Source organism: Tenrec ecaudatus, chromosome 7 (genome assembly GCF_050624435.1).
Source record: "Tenrec ecaudatus isolate mTenEca1 chromosome 7, mTenEca1.hap1, whole genome shotgun sequence".
NCBI classification, from domain to species: domain Eukaryota; kingdom Metazoa; phylum Chordata; class Mammalia; order Afrosoricida; family Tenrecidae; genus Tenrec; species Tenrec ecaudatus.
In genome coordinates, this window is record NC_134536.1 from 16,477,735 (window position 1) to 16,499,338 (window position 21,604).

The following is a 21,604-nucleotide window of genomic DNA, read 5'->3' on the forward strand; positions in this document are numbered from 1 at the left end:
TGACGTTTACCACCCAGAAACCAACAACCAAGACAAGCTCACAGCCATCAAGTCAATTCTGACTCCCGGCGACCCTATAGTTCAGGGTAGAACTGACCCTGTGGGTTCCCGAGACTGTGACTCTTTACGGGAGTAGAAAGCCTCATCTTTTCCCCAGGAGCAGCTGGTGGTTTCAAATAGCTGACCATCCAGTTAGCAGCCCACTTGCTACCCAGAGATTTCAAATCACAGCTCTTCATACAAACAAAATTAGATTTTTTTTTCCTTTAAATGTATTGGATAATGTCTTTATCCATTTTTAATGTATCCAAGTTAAATGAACAACCTTCTAAAACACACCTGGACCAAGGAAGTCAGGGTTCATATTGTAACAGGGGGAAATAGCAATGCTGACTTCTGTGGCTTATCTGGCCACAGAAGGAGCGTTGGTGGCCCAGTGAGTTATGCATTGGGCTGCTAACCACAAGGTCAGCAGTTCAAAACCACCAGCCACTCCATGAGAGAAAGATGAGGCTGAATGCACCTGTAAAGATTTATAGTTCTAGAAACCCACCTTTGTCCTATAGGGTAATTATGAGCCAAATGGACTTGAAGGCCATGAGCAAATGACCTGGACACACACATACTACAGTACTGGTCGCTAGATGGTCAACCCAGTCAGGGGACATTCTACGCTTTAGTTTCGAGCCTTGGGCTCTCACTTCATATGTTCTTCCTGTGGCAGTAGCTTCTCATCCATCCGGCATTTGCTGGCAATTAAATGTTTAAAATATGTACAATCTCCTGACGGCCGAAGCATATCATCTTAAGAGCCCAACTGTCTATCTTTCAGTTATCACGATGAAATTATGTGTAGGTGTATGTTTTCTTATCTTCTTAACGAGCATAGAGAGAAATGCAGCTTAACCTCTTCCGTGTGTGCCATGCCATGACAGACAGGGTGGGTTACATCGTCACACATTCTCACAGCGTCCTGCTCCGTCCTCTCTCCCCTGGGGAACTGACATTCCTAACTTGTATGTGTGCAAAGGGGAAACCACTGCTGCTTGTATTATGTTCATATTACTTACATGTTTATTTTCACAGCCTACACCGCTTTTCCTTCCTCCTTCCCTTCCTTCGCCTTCCCCTCCACCCGTTAGTACGTGCCTACATCTATCTAGTAGTCTACTTTCTCTTCCTTCCCCACCCTCGGTAACCATCAAAGAATGCTTCTATGTATATGAAAACCTTTTCTTGACTTTTTATAATCATGGTCTTATAAAATGCTTGTCCTCTTGTGATCGACTTCTTTCACTCCACATAATCTCCTCCTTCATCCAGCTTATCAAGGTGTTGTTTTGTTATTTTACATAAAACTGAGTTGATGTGATGACATGAAAGCTGCTTTATTATTTATTTATTTTCTACTTCTACATGTGACCTACCCACTTAGCAAGCAAGGATCGGTGAGGGGGCCTTCAAAGAGTCTGTGGGAAACATGGAATTAGGAGGTAAAGGAATTTTTCCACCAACTTTGTGAAGCTCCCTTGTATAAGAGAATTCTGAGCAGGCCAAGCTGGACCCCATGCCAGTTGCAGCTTTCCACAGAGGAAGTACCATATTTCAAGAATCTTGGTGATACCCAAGAGAGTCGAAAACCACAAACGAAACTCACTGCCACTGAGTCAATGCCAATGCATAGCAACCAAGTAGGACTATAACCCTTTCAGGGAGATGAAAGCCTCATCTTTTGCCCATGTAGCAATAGTGATTTCAAACACATAGCCAGCCTGCCACCAGGGATCCTCCAGAGGGTCAAGTTTGCTAGGAATAAAGTATGAGTGTATGTCTCGTGCACTTGACTCACAGTCTAATGTGCGTAAGAAAGGGTGTGTGCTATACCATGTTGTATGAATTTCCATTACCTACATGTCTAGGTGGTGCAAACAGTTTGCAGTGGACTATAGTTCAAACCCTCCTAGTGTTACCACGGAAGAAGCAGCCTGGTGATCGATTGGCCTCTATGAACATCTGAGCCAAGAGAGCCCTATGCCACCGTTCTACTCAGTAACACACGGGCTGTCGCCACGAGCCAGAACTGACTCAACATCCAGGAAGCACAGCAGAATTTAAATTCTGCACAACAAGAAATACATGAAATGCTCTGCTGGTTACATGAACAAGGTAAAAATAAGGAAATAAATAAGTTCTGCACATTCGCATGTGCACACTAGGCCAGGCATGTCACAGCGGCCATCTATGGACTACTCGCCTTGAACAGAATCCCCTTACGTAATCTGTTTCCATAATGGAGACTCAATGTGGCCTAATTCCAGTTAAAATGAGTCCGCAGATTCATATGCTGCAAGCGTGGTGTTTCCTCTTTTTTTTTTCCATTACAGGTGGTGAACATGAATGAGTTTCCAGAGTAGAGATTTTTTTTAACCCAAGAATATCTTCCCTGACCAAATCCTGCACCTGTGTGATTGATTCCATGTGTTACCCCTGTTGCTGTTCACCCCCCCCACACACACACACACACTCATCTACAAACTCCTGCAGCCACCAACGCACCCCTCTCTGTCCTGTCCAGAAAAAAAGTCTTTCTGTGGTTCTCATTTTTCACATCTACTGGCTCATCCCTGAGTGATCTGGTCACCAAAGGTCACAGTGGTCTTGTTTAATTCTATACTTCACCCTGCCTAGCCACCCTCTCAGCCCAGCTCACTCTGGTTTCTCTGCTCCACCCCTTGACAGCTACTCCAAATCACATCTCCCATCTGGGTCCCTTCTTCTCCTCCTCTCCCATGGAGTGCCGTCACCACCATTTGTAAGTCTCTGCACTGCAACTCAAGCCCACGGTGAAGTCAAACACGTGGGAATACTTGCAGTCAATGTTTCCCAAAGTAGGTGATCCTGCCCCCTGGTGGTGGGGGGGGACTGGAACCATGGGGCCCTGTGTGCAAAAACAGCTGTGTATGCTTTAATCTGGATTGTGGGCCATAATACAAAAGTATTTCGTTTCTGGGACAGGGGGTACCCAGGGGATAGGCATTGAGTAAATTTTTTTTTCAGAAAAGATGGTGGTAGGCCAAATAATTTGGGGGGAAAGAGGCTCAAAATCATGGATTTCTATTAAGCTCCTTCAGATTCTACAGAATAAAGAACACTTACACTTCATAGTCCAGCCCCAAATTGTCCTCGTCTCTCTTGCCTCAGTCTGATCAAGATCGACCCACTCATCACCCAGGGATGAGCTCTCGGCCTTCTGTAAGCACGGGGGAGGGGGGGGGGCTTGCACACGTTCCTGGGGAAATTCCATTGCCTTTCGCTCCACTCTGATTCAGACCTTGTGAAGCTCCGAGGTACACAAGGCATTCACACACTTTCTACCTTTACTTCAACACACTGCCCCCCCCCCCCCGTGATATCTGCCTCTTCTCTCACCTAAACCCTAGTTCATCTTCAGAGATGAGCTTAACAACCACTTCTTTTAGGGACTGACTTGTGCCCCGCCCCTTAAAAAAGGCAAGTTGAATTTGGAACCCTGTTCCTGTGACTTTGACTTTGTCTGTGGACACAGAGTCTCTCTTGGAGGCGATCCTCTGTTACACAATGCCGTACAAGGTTGGGTTCTCGCCCTGCTCCCCTCCTGAGGACTGCCTGACAAAGAGGAGGGGGAACATGAAGAGAGTCACACACGGAAGAAAGACCTCCTTCCCTGTAAGGATCTCTCTACCAGTCAGGGAATTCCAAGAAATGCCCAGGACTGAGAAGACAGTGACTAGGACCTGGAGCCAGACACCAAGCCTCCCACACAGAGAGAGTAGATTTCTGTTCTTAAAAGCTACCTATCTTGTGGCAACTCTAGGGAACTAAGTCACCACCCCAGTACAGTCCACCCCTTCTCAGGAAGTTACCATTGTTCCTACTGTACTCCCACAATACATCTCTCATAGCACATGTAGCCTTGCAATAGGAGAAACTGCTTGAATACCTATTTCCCCCATCCCTTCTGAGTCATTTCAGATCCAAAACCAGATTCACTGTCACTGAGTCTATGCCGACTCCTGGCAACCCTCCAGGACAGGGTAGAACTGTCCCTGTGGGTTTCAGAGACTGTAACCTTTTATAGAAGCAGAAACTCCCATCTGTTTCCTATGAGTGACTGGTGGTTTTGAACTGTGGACCTTGCCGATCACAGCCTAACAAGCCACCAGGATTGTGTATTCCTCCTACCTTAGCCCCAAACCTTCACACATAATAGGTACTCAACAAATACCTGTTGTGTTGAATTGAACGAATTTGTATGGAGGAAGCTTCAAAGAATGGGAAGAGAGCCCAAAACAATGCCCATTGTTCTTGGAACTTGTTCAGTGCAGAAAGTGATCTAAATCCTGTCAAATTCAGAATGCCAAGTATTCTATCGACTGCAACAGATGTTTTCCCCCCAGGAGCATTCCCTTGGATTATTACTTTTTGTTTCTCAAAATGCAAATTGTCTCGCAAAAAATCTCCGGCAACCAGCTCCTCCTCCAGGTGTGTCAGTTGACCCTGGAGATCCCCCAACTGGATCTCTGCTTTCTGGGCCCTCTGCAGAGCTTTCTGGTGCAGCCCCGTCTCGTTCCCCAACTGTTCAACAAGCTTGGCTATTTGGGCTTCAAGCTGGGAAACCGTCTGGAAACAAAGAGAAACAGAACGCCGATAAGCCTTGTTTTAAATGCAACAAAGCGCTGAAATCCACTGCTTGGTCCAGGCAGGACAACTATTTATAACACCAGCTTCTAGGTACTTGGGAAAAATCAAATAAGTAGATGATAGCAGTATTTGCCTCTGCTTCAGAGAAAGCTACATTCATTTAATTAATTTTCATATGTTTGTAACCAGGTTAATTAATAAATATTTATGGATAACATGCACTTATTTCTCAAACTGGTATTCATTTAGGAGTTTCAAAGCTAGTTGGAAGAAAAGTTTAGACAAAGAATACATCAAAAAACCTACAAAAACATCATTTTCCAAAGAAACCCTTTCATTTATATATATATATATTTGACTAAAGATTATAGTATGAATGAATAATGATAAATTACCTAGAAGCCTTAAGGGAGGGAAATAGTAGAACAGAAATATTTGGTTTATCAAGCTTGTTTTTGTTTGGTTGTATTTAAAATTTCTAATGAGTGTTGGATACTTATGCTCTAAATTTATGGCCCTGCTTGCAACATAAGTGTGCAATAATATTATCAGGTCTCAGCATTTGAAAAGTCAACACCCATTTAATATTGTGGCAGGACATGGACGCAAAGGTGACAATTTGGACAGAGTATGTGCAGAGTGCGTTCAATATTTTGGGACTACATTTCCCAGAAACTCTTACTACCCGCAGCAGAAATTTCCCAACCGTCTCTTGTCCTAGTGAATACTTGAAAAGCCTTTGATTTACAGCAGGAGGGGAGGAGATCACCAGAGGGCCTTGCTGCCTGTCAGGACATTTCCTCCTTCCTGGGAGGGCCTCAATACAATTCTCTATGCAGAAAACCCATTCTGTGCCTCTCAACGTAAACCTTTGTTTTGAGAAGGCAAGAACCTGAAACTCCAATAACAGCAAGGTAGCTCTAAATAAAATAATGGCAAGGGACAGGGTCAGAGGACTGTCCGTGCAACGGCTAAGTGCTTTGGGTGTGCGTTGGGGGAGGGTATTTTTATCTCTGTGTCTTGACCTTCTTAAACCAAGAGCAGTAAAGTTTACCAAAAACCTCAGCTACGTACAAATTGAGAACACACAAATTGATTTCCGTTTTTATAAAATGAATTTAATAAATTCGCCAAATTAAGGATGATGACATCCTTTTTGGAGGAGTTCAGGAAAAATATACACAGTAATTATTTTCCATAACACTACCATACTATTTTTGCAGAGGTTGGAATTTTGAACTCTTTACAGTTGATGTTTATATATATATAAACATATATATATATATATATATATATATATATATATATATATATATATATATATATATATATATATTCAATACAGACAGTATGTATAGACGGTTTGCCTCTCTATAAGTAACACCTGGTCAGGTAAGAAGACATTCTAGAACTAAAGTCATTACCCTCCAGTCAATTCTGACTCATTGTGATGTAATAGGAGAGCACAGAAAAGCTCCATAGGATCTCCAAGATCAAACATCTGTAAGGAAGCAGACGACCACAACATGGGCTCGGTGACAGAAACAAACTAGATAGCACATGATCAAATTTTTCAAGACCAGTGAGCAACACAAAAGGTGGCTATACTCAGGGACTTCTCTCGATGGAACAAATGCACAGAAAGCAAATAAACTACATCTGTGGGAAAAAATGGTAGAAAACTCAATATCAGTGGCTAAAACCAGTTAGGGGCTGGCTGTAGAACAGACAACCAATTTGCGCATATGTAAGTTCAGGTTAAAGCTGAAGAAAATTAAAACACATTCTCAGGAGCTACAATATAACCTTGAACCTATCCCACCTGAACTGTGAGAACATCTCAAGAAGAGATATATTTTTTTTAAAAAAGAGCATTTGATGCCTTACACACTAATAACCGAAGACCTGAGGAGCTGTGGGAGGGCATTCATGAAGAAAGGAAACAGTCATTAAAAGACAGGAAAGAAAGAAAAGATCAAACTGAACATCAGCAAAAACTCTGAAACTTGCTCTAAATCATAGAATGAAAAAGATGAGTCGAAGAACTGAATAAAAAATGTCAAAGGTTATCTCAAGAAAACAAACCCAAATATTTTAACGAAATGTGCAAAGACCGAGAAGTTAGAAAATGAAAAGAGAATGTGCTCAGCAGCACTATGACAGGAGCTGCCAGAAGTGCAGGTCGGATTCAGAAGAGGGCACGGAACAAGGGATATCATTGCTGACGTCACATGTATTCGGCTCAAAGTAGAGAATACCAGGAAGATGTTTACTTGTGTGTGGAGTGGGGGGTTGGTTTGGGGTATTTTTTTAATCATTTTATTGGGGGCTTATACAACTCATCACAATCCATACATACATCGATTGTGTAAAGCACACCTGTACATTCGTTGCCCTCATCATTCTCAAAACATTTGCTCCCACCCTGCTTGTATTTCGTTGACTATGAAAAGGCGTTCTACTGTGTGGACAATAGTAAGATGTGGGTAACCTTAAAAAGTAGGAATTCCAGAACACTTCACTGTGCTCATTCAGAACTTGTTCGTGGATCAGGAGGGAGGTATGCAAACAGAACAAGGGAATGCTGCCTGGTTTAAAGTCAGGAAAGGTGTGCATCGGGGTTGTATCCGCTCACTGTGTTGTTCACTCTATATGCACACCACATCATCAGATTATGTGACGAATGTAGCATCAGGGTTGGAGGAAGGCTTGCTAACACCCTGCTATATGGAGATGACACAAACTTGCTTTCTGGAAATGAGGAGCACTCGAAGCCCTGATGATACTCAAGGATTGTAGCCTTTCTGTGGGTTACAGCTCAATATAAAGAAGTCCAAAGTCCTCGCAACTGGATCGATAGGTAAATGGAGAAAAGGTTGGAATTATCGAGGATGTGTTCTTACTTGGAACCACAATCAATGCTCATGGAAGCAGGAGTCAAGAGATCAGAAGATGTATTGCTTTAGGTAAATCTGCACAAGACCTCTTTAGAGTATTGAAGAGCAAGGATGTACATCTTCGAGGATTAAGGTGCACTTGACCCAAGCCATGGTATTCTCCATTGTATCATATGCGTGTGAAAGGTTGACACTGACTAAGGAAGACCATAGAAGAATGGGTACATTTCGATTGTGGTGCTGGAGAATAATATTGAAAGGACCATGGACTGCAAAATGAGCAAACATCTATATTGAAAGATGTAAGGCCAGAGTGCTCCTTAGAGACAAGGATGGCAAAGCTTCATCTGACATACTTTGGACATGTTGTCAGGAGAGACAAATCACTGGAGAAGGACATCATGTTTGGTGAAGTGGAGGGTCAATGAAAAAAGAGGAAGGCCCTCAACAAGATGTATTGACACAGTGGCTGCACCAATGGGCTCGGGTATAGAAACAATTGTGAAGATGGCAGACTGGGAAGTGTTCTGTTCTGTTGTGCACGGGGTCACTAGGGGTCCGAGCCAACTGGATGGCACCAAACAACAATAGCACATGCGACGACATCACTTCGCTTGCTGAAAGTGAGGAGGACTTGAAACATTTGCTTATAAACATCAAGGATTGGCGCCTTCTCAATGTAAAGAAGACCAGAATCTTCACAACTGGACCCACTGATCATCACAATAAATGGCGAAAGATTGAAGTAATCAAGGATTTCATCTTGCTTGGATCCACCAGCAATGCTCGTGGAAGCAGCAGTCAAGAGGTCAAACCTGCATTAGGGAAATCTGCTGCACGGGAACTCATTAGCTTGTTGAAAATCAGGGAGATTACTGTGAGGACTAAGGTGCACTTGACCAAGCCATGGTCTTTCCATTGCCTCATAGCATGTGAAAGTTGGGCACTGAATAAGGAAGACCAAAGCAGAATTGATGCATTTGAATTGTGGTGCTGGCAAAGAATATTGGAAGGACGATGAAATGCTAAGCATTCAACCCGATCTGTCATGGAAGAAGTAGGGGCAGAGAGCTCCTTATAGGTAGAAATGGCAAGACTTCATCGCACATACTTTGGACATATTGTTTGGAGAGAGAGTCCCTGGAGAAGGACATCATGCTTAGGAAAGTGGCGTGGCAGGGAAATGGATTCACACATAGGAACAATTGTGAGGATGGCTCCGGACCAGGCGGTATATTGTTCTGTTGTGCACAGTATGGTCCCTGTGGGTCTCAAACAACCCAGTGGTACCTAACAACACCATTATTTGGTAGCAATACTTTTTGACTTACAACTCATGTGTGTAGAGCAGTGGTTCTCAACCTGTGGGTCGCAACCCCTTTGGGATTTGAATGACCCTTTCACAGGAGTCGCCTAACATATTTCGCAATATATAATTACTTATTATTTTGTGATTAATCGCTATGCTTTAATTATGTTTAATTATGTTCAATTTGTAACAATGAAGATACATCCTGCCTATCAGATATTTACATGACAATTAATAACAGTATCAAAATTACAGTTATGAAGTAGCAACAAAATTAATTTTATGATTGGGGGGGTCACCACAACATGAGGAACTGTATTAAAGGGTTGTGGCATTGGGAAGGTTGAGGATCACTGATGTGTACCCAAAAAGACAAGCTCACTGCCATCAAGTCAATTCTGACTCATCGTAACCCTATAGGACAGGGCAAAACTGTGAGTTTCTGTGACTGTGACTCTACAGGAGCAGAAAGCCTCCTCTCTCTCCCCATGGTTGTGCACACACATACATGTGCATGTGTGTATATGTGCATACATATGTACATCTATAAATATATGTGTACTCGTGTATGTATCTATAGAAAGAAAAACATGATAGAAGTATAGATACCTGATTGGTTGTATTTGGGGGGGGCACCCTGACTAGTACAATCCTGAAGGAAGCAGAAGATCGTAGGTGTTGGCCAGACAACTGTAGAATGAGACGGGTAGAGTCAGGCAACGTTGGTTTCAACTACCCCCTATATGACTTCTCACAGGATAACCGAAGTAAGTCATTAGCCTCTCTGAAACTCAGACTTTGCTACAATAATGAAATGTGCTGATTTGGTAATGTGTGTGACATGGTAACCCACACTCAACTGAAGCTCAACACACTACAGTCCACCACTATCACGAATATCACTGCTCTGGTGTGTGGGTTTAGCCCATCCTACGTTTGCCATAAAGAAATAATGGATCCCTTGAAAATCGCCCTTACCGTGTTTCTCAGACTCTTCTTGGCTGTGGAGCCTATTCTTCCATCAGAAGTCATTCAAGAAAGGACAAAGAGCAGAAAGCTGTGCGGGAATCAAAGGAGGAGGGTCCCTCCGGCGTCCGCCTCTCAGTGGTGGGTCTGAAGATGTTCCATGGGATCTTGAGGACCAGCAAGTGAGACTTAAAGCCACTGAGATGTAAAATGGCTGAACGGTGCTGGGAACCTACTCCACTGCCGTGCCAACATTCTGGGGTCCAGAGAGGAGCCAACAGCTAGGAGCACCCCCACACCCATCCACACCCCACAAAACGTGAGCCTCACAGCTCCTGTAGGTCTCAGTGTCCTACGTGAGAAACCAGCACATTTTCTTGGGGCTAAATTTACATAAATGTATTCAACCACAATAACATCCCAATTTAATCCATTCTTGAGGAACTCGATGGGCGGTGCCTGGGCGAACATGTGAACATATGCCAACACGGAGAGGCTGTGCTGTGTTTTTCACAAGAGGACGTCTATAGAAGCAACAAGCATGTGTTTCTTCTATCTCTTTCCTTCTCCATTCCTTTCCCCTGGAATCATCTGTTAACCATTCCCTGATATTCCAGTGGGGAAAAATATCCTAAACTTTTAGAGACGTGGGGGGTGGGGTGAAGGCCCATAAAGAAAACAGACCTGTTTTCCTAAACAAGAAAGGGCCCAGAAGCCAGCTATCCTTTTGAGAACAAGCAGCTTGGCTTTTAGAAATGAAGTCATGATGCCCTAGAAGAGTTAATTCACTTCCCAAGGGCAAGTGCTTGTTGATTTCTCCAGAGAGGAATTCTTGCCCTAAGAATAAACCAAATAAAAGCCAAAAAAGCTCTACACTGCAGAAAGAGCCTCTTGGGTCACTTAAGGACCAGTGCTTTGGGTCATAAACAACTATTGTCTAGTTATAATGGAGAGCTAGAATTGTCCCCTAGGAAGTCTATGAAATAACCTACCAGGTATCGGAGCAAATGCCAATAAGCAATCCCTCCTTCTGGTCATTATGGGTCCCCTCTCCCCCTTCCTCTGTGAAAGTTAACTATGGAGACTGGCAAGCTAAAAGCTCCAAATAGCCACCCTTCCAGGTGCCATAGTGGCCAGGGGAGACCATGGAACCTAAGTGTGGATGGCGAATGTTGGTGGCAGTGTGCTAGGATCTCTGTGGAAGTGTTTGCTGTACCAGACTGGAGGAGTACAAACAGAAGAAGAGAGTGATGGGATCAGCTGACCAGGGGCGGACAAGGAGGGTGTCTTAGTTTCCCAGGACTGCTGTCACCCAAATTCCACAGATGGATCACTTTAAAGAACAGGACTTCATTGTCTCACAAGAGGTGGTGGTGCAGGGTGCCATCAAGTCCACCCCATGTCAGAGAGCCCCTGCACACAACAAAAGGAAACGCCACCCATCCTGAGCCATCCTCACAATTGTTCCTATGCCTGAGCCGGCTGCTGCAGCCACCGTGTCCATCCGTCTCATTGAGGGCCTTCCTCTTTTCCTTATTGATTGGGATTTAATACATGTATCATACCATTCCATTGTTCAGTCACATCACCTAGAATTGTACAATTGCCACCACAATCCGTCTCCAGACCTTCTTTTTCTACATGGACTCCTTGACTTCGTCTCCCTTTTACCCCATCACCACCACTGCCCCCCTCCCTCCCCCCGGAACCCTTATTCTACATGCCGTCCCTATAAATCCATCAATCCTGGGTCTCATATACCAAAAAAGCAGAAAAGTTCACAGCACACAATGTCAAGAGGGTAACCGTCAACAACATAACACATCTGAGATGCATCCTTATATGAGCAAACAGAAAACAAACAAAAATATATATAAAATTTTGGAAGCCAGGTCTGGTCTAGCCTATATCGTATGGGGACCTAGTAACAACGTTTTAGCTGTTCAAGCCAGATGTATGACTTTGGTCTTCCATAGTCGTCTCTCCCAAGCACTGTTTCATCACCCCTTTCTTCCCATCCCTCAATTTTAGATAGGGGGTTCTCTGGAAGCTTATTTCCTGAGTAGTTCCACAGTGAATGTCGGGCTCCACTGTCATCCATCACCTTCTGCACGCCGGATTCACAGGGCAGGGAAGTGATGGAAGTGGGGGAGAAACAACGCAAACCATAAGGGTGACAACGGTGGCACAACTGGAAGCATGTCATCAGGGTCACCGAGTTGTACATGTAGAAACCCGACTCAATATGTGTCTTTCCCATTTCTCTTCCATAGCCATGCTGTTATTGAACTACCACACCCACAGAATAATATCTGAGAGAAGAAAACCCAATGCCCAAATGGGATTGCCTCCACCGTCAGGAGAGGTTAGAAGCCCAACACATATTTTGGGAAGATACGACTCAAGTCATCACAGGAGGCCATGGAAAACCATCCCAGTGCTGGAGGGCACCAGGCTGGGTCTCCAGAGCCCCCAGGCCCTGCCTCCAAACGGAAAAGCCATCCATGTGCCCAAAGAAGAAGAAGAAGCCCTCTGGACAAAGGTGTGCAAGGTTGCGTTGCTCTTTCTTTAATTTAAGAAAGGCTGTGGAAATGGATTGTGATCACCCCTGCCCTCTCCACACGTAATGAGTTCTCGTTCCGATGATTGATCAGTTAGGAAGCATGGAAAGGGAAGAACAGGGTTCTAAAGGAGATCTAAAATGTTGGAACTCTCTGTCATTGTACAAGAACACTCCCTGACAGGGGCTAGAGGGTGGGAACAATGGTGGAGACCGGGGAAGGTACTGTGAGGTTTGGGAGAGTTAAAGACAAATACTGTTACAGATACAATCCTGCAGTAGTGGATGGAGATCTACCAATAGGTTCTTGGATCGATGTGCACGCTAACCGGGTGGGGGAAGGGAGTGGGAGTTTGGCCAAGATTGTATACATATATGGGTGGGCACTTGTTTTTGTTGTTGTTTGTTTGTTCTATAACAGGGTGGATCCATACAGATTGGGTGCTTTTCCTCTTTTCTTTCTTCAATTAAGAGATCAATTTATGACACCGTAAAAAAAAAAGAGATCAATTTATTAGGGGATTTACAGCTCTTGTAACAATCCATACCTCAAATATATCGAGCATATTTGTACATGTGTTGCCATCATTATTTTCTAGACATTTACTTTCTATTGAGCCCTTGGTGTCAGCTCCTCTTTCTTCTACCTACCTCCCCCACCACCACCACCCTTTGACCCCTTGATAAATTATAAATTATTATTTTCTTATCTTACACAGAACGCTGTCTCCCTTCCCCCACAGTTTCTGTTGCTCGTCCCCCTGGGGGTGGGAGTTATGTGTCAATCATTGCAATCGGTTCCCTCTTCTTCCCTTCCTCTCCCACCTTCCCCCGACCCTTCTGGTATTGTTACTCCCATTCCTGTAGCTGGATTCCATGTGTCATGTGCCCTTATCACTTATCTGCACCTGTGCACATGCTGCAGTCTAGCCCATAAATAAGTGTAACAGAGTCTATTTCTAGATGTGCATTTACCTTTGCTGAAAATGGATCCATGAATTTAATGGAGGATACAGAGGACAAAGTTATGAAAACTTAGACATAACCAAACACCTTGGGTGACTAAGTCACTGAGTCTTGGGAATCAAGACCATAGTCTCAGGGAACACCAAGATCAACTGACTCAAACCTAGTCCACAAAGACAATGTCCTCCATGGTACCTTGGTGAGTAGAGCTAGAGTCTTAAGACCTCATGAGCAGCCATCTACGGAACAATCATCAATCTCTCTCCATCCTGAGGAAAGAAGAATGTCGAAAACCAGAAGACACATGGAAACAATTAGTCTCATAGATTCATGAACTAGACTGCACAGCCATCAGGCCACACCCAGAGACCAGAAAAACTAGATGGTGCCCAGCTACCACGACCACGTGCTCTGAAAGGGATCACATTAGAAGGTCCTGGATAGAGTAGAAGAAAAAAAGTGGAACAAAACTCAAAATCATAAAAGAACAAGTTTACTGGTTGGATAGAAACTGGTGGGACCACCAAGACTATGGCTCTTGATCACCTTCAGGACTGAGACTGAACCCACCCCTGTGTTAAAACAGTCCACCGTCTAAGATCAAATGGGCAGCATTCACCCAAGGACAAGGTCCTGAAGATTGGGAAGAATGCTGAATGGAGACAGGAAGTGGGATGTGTTGGTACATTGAGGGGACTATAATGGATGAGCTGAGTCAAAATGTGAATGATTGGTTGAAGGCAGAACTGTGGTCTTTACCTAATTCACAATTTTCCAAAGTTTTTTTTTTTTAATTCACTTAGCCTTCCTGGGAAGCCTGGATCTTGTGGAACCTTCCACTAAGAGAGAGTTTTCATCCTGGGGTGATTTTGCCCCAAGGAGCACATGACAATGCCTGTCTCCATCTTTAGTTGTCAAAAAGGGGTCTGGGAAGTGATGGGTACCTAGTGCACTGAGGACAAGGATGCCGCTAAGCATTCTGAAATGCACAGCCAACCAAAGCTTGCCTGGTCCCCATGTCACTAGAGCGTCCTGGGTGACACACACAGTTAAGCCCGTGACTAACAGTCAGGAGGTTGGTGGTTTGAATGCAACCAGAGGCATTTCAGAAGACAGGCCTGGCGCTGTGCTTGGTGTTGGGTTCGCTAAAGAAACAAAACCAGCAGTGCTTGTATGTGTTATGTATAGAAAGGGACTGATGTCATGAACTGTCTTACACAGTTGTGGACATTGGCAAATCTGGTCCCCTTCTAGTCAGGTTTCTCCTGATACATGAAAGTTGATGAACAGGAAGCAGGATGAGAAGCAGAGACAGTAGTGGGCACAGGCTGGTGGGTGCAGAGGTCTGAAGTCAGCTGAATGAATCCACCATCAGTAGTCCACTGATGGCTCCAAGAACAAGCAGGGGATACAATGGAAGATCAAGGAAGCAGACACAAGATCCATCTCCAGGAGAAGACAAAGGGCCAAAGAAAACTCAGCTCTCCTAGGTCTTTCTCTCTCTCTCTCTCTCTCTCTCTCTCTCTCTCTCTCTCTCTCTCTCTCTCTCTCTCTCTCTCTCTCACATACAAAAAGGTTTAGGACACCAAGAAGGTGTCATCAAGGCTTTGTTGAAATGAATAAATTGAGCTCCACCCCTACGCTAACCCAGAGTGTCTAGTTAACATAACCCCTACCTAACACATGCTTCCAGAAGGTTCCAGCCTTTGAAACCCCATGGAGTAGCTCTGCTCTACACACAAGTTGTCACCATGAGTCAGAATCAATCCAATGGCAACCAGAAGCACCACCAATAGCCAATAAAATCAATGTCCGTGCCATTGAGCCGATTCTAACTCATTGTGATCCTATAGGACAGGATAGAAATGTCCTGTGGGTTGCTGAGACTGTAACTCTTTATGAAAGTAGAAAGCCTGGTCATTCTCCATGGCACAGCTGGTGGTTTCGAACTGCTGACCTTGTGGTTATCAGGCCAAGACATAACCACAAAACCACCAAAGCCAATAGCCAATCACCCCAATAGCCAATCATGGTGGGTTAACCAAGAACACATATGTCACTAGGGCCGAAGTTGAGAAACCCTGCTCTGAGGTGCAGGGTAACCTTTAAGAAGGAAATAACTTACCGCCAAAAGCAGAGATACAAGAAACAAGGGGTGAGCTGGGAGTCAAGGGGCATTTATGGAGGTCTAGACAAAGACATGCACATGCAAATATATACATATATATATATATAGATATGGATGGGGAAATAGATCTATGTGTCTATATTTATAGGTTTAGTATTAAGGGGGCGGAAGGACCTTGGGCCTCTACTCAAGCACTCCCTAAATGCATGAACACTTTCTTTTATTAAATTTGCACTCTATGATGCTCACTCTCCCAACACAACTGCTGAAGCCAAAGCGGGTGAACAAGTAAATGTGGTGAAGAAAGCTGATGGTGCCCGGCTATCAAAAGAGATAGTGTCTGGGGTCTTAAAAGCTTGAAGATAAACAAGCGGCCATCTAGCTCAGAAGCAACAAAGCCCACATGGTGAGTGCGTGGTCCCAAAGGGATCAGTTATCAGGCATCAAAGAACAAAAAATCATATCATTGGCTGCACACCTCCACGATACGATCGCCAAAGACAAATGGGTGAATAAGCAAATGTGGCGAAGAAAGCTGATGGTGCCTGGCTATCGAAAGAGATAGTGTCTGGGGTCTTAAAGGCTTGAAGGTGAACAAGCGGCCACCTAGCTCAGAAGCAATAAAGCCCACATGGAAGAAGCACACCAGCTGGTGCAATCATGAGGTGCCAAAGGAACCAGGTATAAGGCATCATGCAACAAAAAAAAAAGAATATATATATGTGTGTGTGTGTATATATGTATATGTATATGTGTGTGTATGTATATATATATATATATATATATATATATATATATATATATATATATATATATATATACCATAGTGAAAGAAGGGGGAAGTGCAAAGTGGAGACCCAGGGCCCAAGTGTCGGCCACTGGAGATCACCTCATAGAGGGGTTTAGGAGAGGAGATGGGCCAGTCAGGGTGTGATGTAGTACCGATGAAGAACACAGCTTTCCCCCAGATCCTGGATGCTTCCTCCCCCCAACTACCATGATCCAAAATCTACCTTGCAGGACTGGATAGGGCAGAGCTTGTACACTGGTGCATATGGGAGCTGGAGGCACAGGGAATCCAGGGTGGACGATACCTTCAGGAGCAGGGGTGTGAGGGGCGAGGCTGGGAGAGTGGAAGGTGAGTGGGTTGGAAAGGGGGAACTGATTAAAAGGATCCACATGTGACCTCCTCCCTGGGAGATGGACGGCAGAGAAGGGGGGGAAGGGAGACTCCGGATAGGGCAAGATATGACAAAATAACAATCTGTGGATTATCAAGGGCTCATGAGGGAGAGGGGAGCAGGGAGGGAGGGGGAAAAAAAGAGGACCTGATGCAGAGGGCTTAAGTGGAGAGCAAATGCTTTGAGAGTGATTAGGGCAAAGAATGTACGGATGTGCTTGATACAATTGATGTATGTATATGTGTGGATTGTGATAAGAGTTGTATGAGTCCCTAATAAAATGTAAAAAAAAGAAAGAAAGAAATGAGGGGTGGGGGACAACTTCCTAATGATGGGGAGAGAACAGGATAAGCTATCTCCTGGATTCTACTAAGGATTCCAAACCCCAGAGAGGGAAAGTAGATGGTCAGGGGGTAACTAGCTAAACAGCTTGCAGTCTCTAGGAGCTATCTTTGAGGGGAGAAGATGGTAGCCATCCTGACATTGGCCTTCATTTTGGTTTTGCCAGCTCAGATGGACCATGCGCTTGGCCATGCCAGCTGGCAAGGAATACCCAGCCTCCTCAACAAACAGACTCATCCATTTGTAAAGCTTCCATTCTTCAGAAACCTTCTTAAGACAATGTACAAAATCCATTTTCTACTGATTGTACTTGAAGATGAGTCACATGTGATGCCGGCGACAGCTTGATTTCAGGCTTTTAAATGGGGAGAGTGGCTATTGAGAGAAATTACAGGGGAGGAGAGACAGACAAAGGCACTCAACAGACTGAATCATTCTAATTTTTGTGGGGAGTTGTGGCGGGTGGAGGGGGTGGGCGCATCCACCTTAACCACTCACATCACTTTGCTTAAGAAAATAAACATATAGATCATGCTGACAATTTTATGCCACATTCCACTGACTGGCATTGAAATCACTTTAGGAAAACACTTGGGGAAATCAAAGAAGAAAGCAATAAAATGAGATGGCCAAGGACCACCGTCACCATTAGTGCTTCCATGACCATTCAAGGTCAATAGCTTGCTCCAGCTTGTCACTGATTCTGAGACAACCCACCACCACCACCACCACCACCACCACCTACCCCATACACTCACCCGAGTCCTATTTGTGCACCTACATTTGCATGTCCACAGAACGGGGAGAAAGAGTGAGGTATCCTCATAGTAAAGTCTCATTGTTGTTATTGTTGTTGTTTGGTGTCATCAAGTTGGTTCCTGACCCTCTGCACAATAGTCCTGTGCCATCTTCACAATTGTTCCTGTGCTTGAACCCATTGCTGCAACCACTGTGTCCATCCAGCTCAGGATTTTTTGCTGCCCTTCTGCTTTACCAAGCATGATGCCCTTCTCCAGGGTCCAGTCTCTCGTGATAACGTGAGAAGAAGTCTCGCCATCCTTGCCTTTTGGGAGCATTCTGGCTGCACTTCTTCCAGGAAGAGCTGTGTGTTCTTTCGGCAGTCCACGGTCACCTGCACCATCGTTCCAAGAGTGGAGTCTCTGGGGGGTGGAAGTGGTTCATGTGCTCAGCCGCTCACTGAACCGTGCTAGGGTGGAGTCTACTCAGCGGTGCCTCCTCAGATGAAAGTCCTGACAATCAACTGAAGAAAAATCAGCCATTGAAATTCCTCAGGGACACAGCTCTACTGTGACACACGGGTGTCCCCACAAGCCAACATCTGCTCCACAGCCACTGGGGTTTCACCCAGGTGGGGCCACACGCTTCACCGGGTGGAAGTCAGCCAAGAGAACAATTTCCAGTCCACACTGTGGCCACAAAATAGTTGCTCAGCCCTTAAGGACTGGGGAGTGCAAAGGAGGGGGAAGGTAGGAAGAGGATGGGAGCAAGGGGGAACTAACCACAATGATCGACACATAACTACACCCTCCCCCTACAGAGGGGATGAGTAACAGAAACCATGGGGCAAGGGAGACAGCAGTTCTCAACCTGTGGGTCATATTTCTGATGATCTTAGGAACCGAGACACTGCTCCTCTATCCATCTCCAGGCAGGTCCACCCACATTCAGATACAGCCACATATGAGTATGCAGCGTGATGACATCATTGCTCCAACCCCATCACATATACCCCGTACAAATACAGATGAATGTGACAGGGTTGATGCCATAGAGTACTTATGCAGACCAGTCTCACACATGTGTAGTGAGCAGTTACTGTGTAGAGAGCTGCTGCTGTGCTGAGAGCGGCAGTACTGGAGTTAAAATAACACTTCATGAATTATAATTACATAATGTTTTTTGATTAATCACTATGCTTTAATTATATTCAATTTGTAATAATGAAAATATATCCTGAATATCAGATATTTACATGACAATTCATAACAGTAGCAAAATTACAGTTATGAAGTAGCAACGAAAATAATTTTATGGTTGGGGGTCCCTACAACATGAGGAACTGTATTTAAGGGTCACAGTATTAAGAAGGTTGTGAACCACTGGTGTAAGATATTAAAACAACAATAATTTATCAAGGGGTCACAAGGGTTGGGGAGGAGGAAGGGGAAAAAGAGGAGCTGATACCAAGGGCTCAATAGAAAGTAAATGTCCAGAAAGAATGATGGCAACATAGGTACAAATATGTCTGATACAATTGATGTATGGATTGTTGGAAGGGTTGTAAGAGTCCCCAATGAAAAGATCTTTTAATTTAAAAAAAAGGACTGGGGAGCATTATTAAAGGTAATTTAATGAAAATTTACCCAGCAGACCCTGGAACTCTGAGTTTTTTCACGGCATAAAAATATGATCCACCTCATAAGGGATGGAGGAGGAGGGGAAGAAAAAAAAAAGAGGACCTGATGCAAAGGGCTTAAGTGGAGAGCAAATGCTTTGAAAATGATTAGGGCAAAGAATGTACAGATGTGCTTTATACAATTGATGTATGTATATGTATGGACAGTGATAAGAGTTGTAAGAGACCCTAACAAAATGTAAAAAAAAATTTTTTTTTAAAGATGATCCACCACCACACACACATATACACATAAGATTCCCCTCTTGTGGAGCAAGCACAAAATCAACAGAAGAAACGGCTGGGACTGGACTACTACACTGACTGTGGACGTCACTGCGTGACCCCTCAGACAGAGCCTGCAGTTCATTGTCATTCCGGATCATTCCATCCATCCGGGCTGGGGCTGGACTCTGCCAAGCAACGCCTTGCAGAAAATGAAAATGATTAGTACCTCAAACAAAAAGCTCACTGCCATCAAGTCAATGCCGACATAGCGGCCCAATGGGACAGGGTAGAACTGTCCCTGTGAGTTTCCCAGACAGCACTGCAAACCCGATCATAAAATTAAACTCCAGTCATAGAGAAAGCGCCCTGGTGACAAAATGGTTAAGCACTAGGCTGGGCACCCAAAGGCCCGCAGTTGGGACCCACAGGCAGCTCCGCAGGAGAAGCCCGCTGCTCCTGTGCTGATCCACTTCGGTAAAGATGATATAGCATGGGACTGCTACTCTGAACTCGACAGTCAAAATCGGCTTGAAGGTGCCCACCAGTCAGAGATGGGAATTCAATCATTTTCCTCCGCTCACTAAACAGGGCCCCTCCAAGACACCAAAGTATCACGAAGAGGAGGTGAGGGAGGGGGCTGGAGGTGGGGGAGCAGCAGTGGCAATGGTTCGAAGTCTGGTCTGTCCAGTGTTGTCATTTGCTGGGCAGTGTCTTGTGGGTGCCCCGTGCAGGCTGTCATGTTATGCTCCCAATTACAATAGCCTCGTGAGTCAGAAACTCACAGATCTACAAACCCTTACCGGCAACCCCAAAAGCCAAGAGGCTCGGAAAACTGACAGAGTTTTCTGTTGTTGTTGTTGTTGTTGTTGTAGCTCAATGACCAGCAAGGCCTGGGTGCCTCAGTTGATTTGGGCAAACCCTGACCTGGGCTATGTAGAGTCTGGGCTTGCCCCACTCAGTGGCCTCTCCACAGCCTTTGCTGCCAAAATGTCTTGCAATATGGGTGAGTGTGGGGTGCTGCCCCGCGTCCCGAGAGGAGGCCTGCATCAGGGAGCTTTCCGGGGGCCACAGCACCTTTCTGAACCTGAGAGCTGCTGAACTCAGAAGCGCATCCAAGGTTTCAGATAAGGGTTTGAGCCCCTTCCCGCGGCTGAGGACACAGTCTTGGAACTGGCCGAGGGTCACACAGGGAGAGAGTGAGTGGGCAGGAGAGATGAGATTGGGGACCCAGAATCCACGTGGGTTGTTAGCTGTCACCGAGTCACCTGCTAGCCTTCCAGAGACGACTCTGGATACAATTGAAAGTCATAAGCCTCACATTTAAATCAGACACTTGACTGACCGAGATCGACGACGGTGTCTTGGGTCGGCTGAAATTGATTTACGATTTCACGGCTCGTAGCTGATGCACAACCATCACGCACTCACCCTTTTCCTGCTCTCTTTCTGGCTGCTCATTTCACGAATCCTCTCCAGAATGGTGTCCTCCGTGGCCCCCGTGGTGCCCCAGCTGCCCTTCAGGAGGGCTACGATCTTCTCCCGGAACGAGGCGTGCCGGCTCTGGGAGGCCGCAGCCTTGTCCAGACTGGCCTTCAAACTCTTCTCCAGCTCGTAAGACGTTTTCTTCAGGTGGCTCAGCTCCTGCTTCAAGGCATCCCAGACCCGCTGGCCAGCAAGCAGCCTTTCTTGGAAGATCTTGACCTCCTTTTCGAGCGCTTCTTTTGCCTCGACCGCCCTGAGCAAGTCCTACCAGAATGACAGAATTGAAGACAAGGATATTAGCAGCCAAGGAGGCAGCCCTTGCATTTGCTTACCTTGTTGGTTTACCTTGTTTCCTAATGACTTCAAGAGGTAGGATTGGGTTCTTATGTCACTGTGAACCTCAAGTTCCCGATCGTGTCTTCATAATCTTAAAGAATAGAGTAGTATGA

At 45.0% G+C, this 21,604-nt stretch overlaps 1 protein-coding gene across 1 annotated transcript in view; it reads right to left on the reverse strand.

The window, feature by feature from the left end:
• The window catches only part of CCDC170 (coiled-coil domain containing 170), a 118,176-nt gene that overhangs the window by 32,868 nt on the left and 63,704 nt on the right, over positions 1-21,604 (reverse strand). Inside the window, exons 6-7 of the mRNA XM_075554219.1 lie at positions 21,102-21,419; positions 4,459-4,659 (exon numbers count right to left, since the gene is read on the reverse strand). Coding sequence (XP_075410334.1) covers positions 4,459-4,659; positions 21,102-21,419 — 519 coding nt within the window. The remainder of the gene's footprint in view (positions 1-4,458; positions 4,660-21,101; positions 21,420-21,604) is intronic.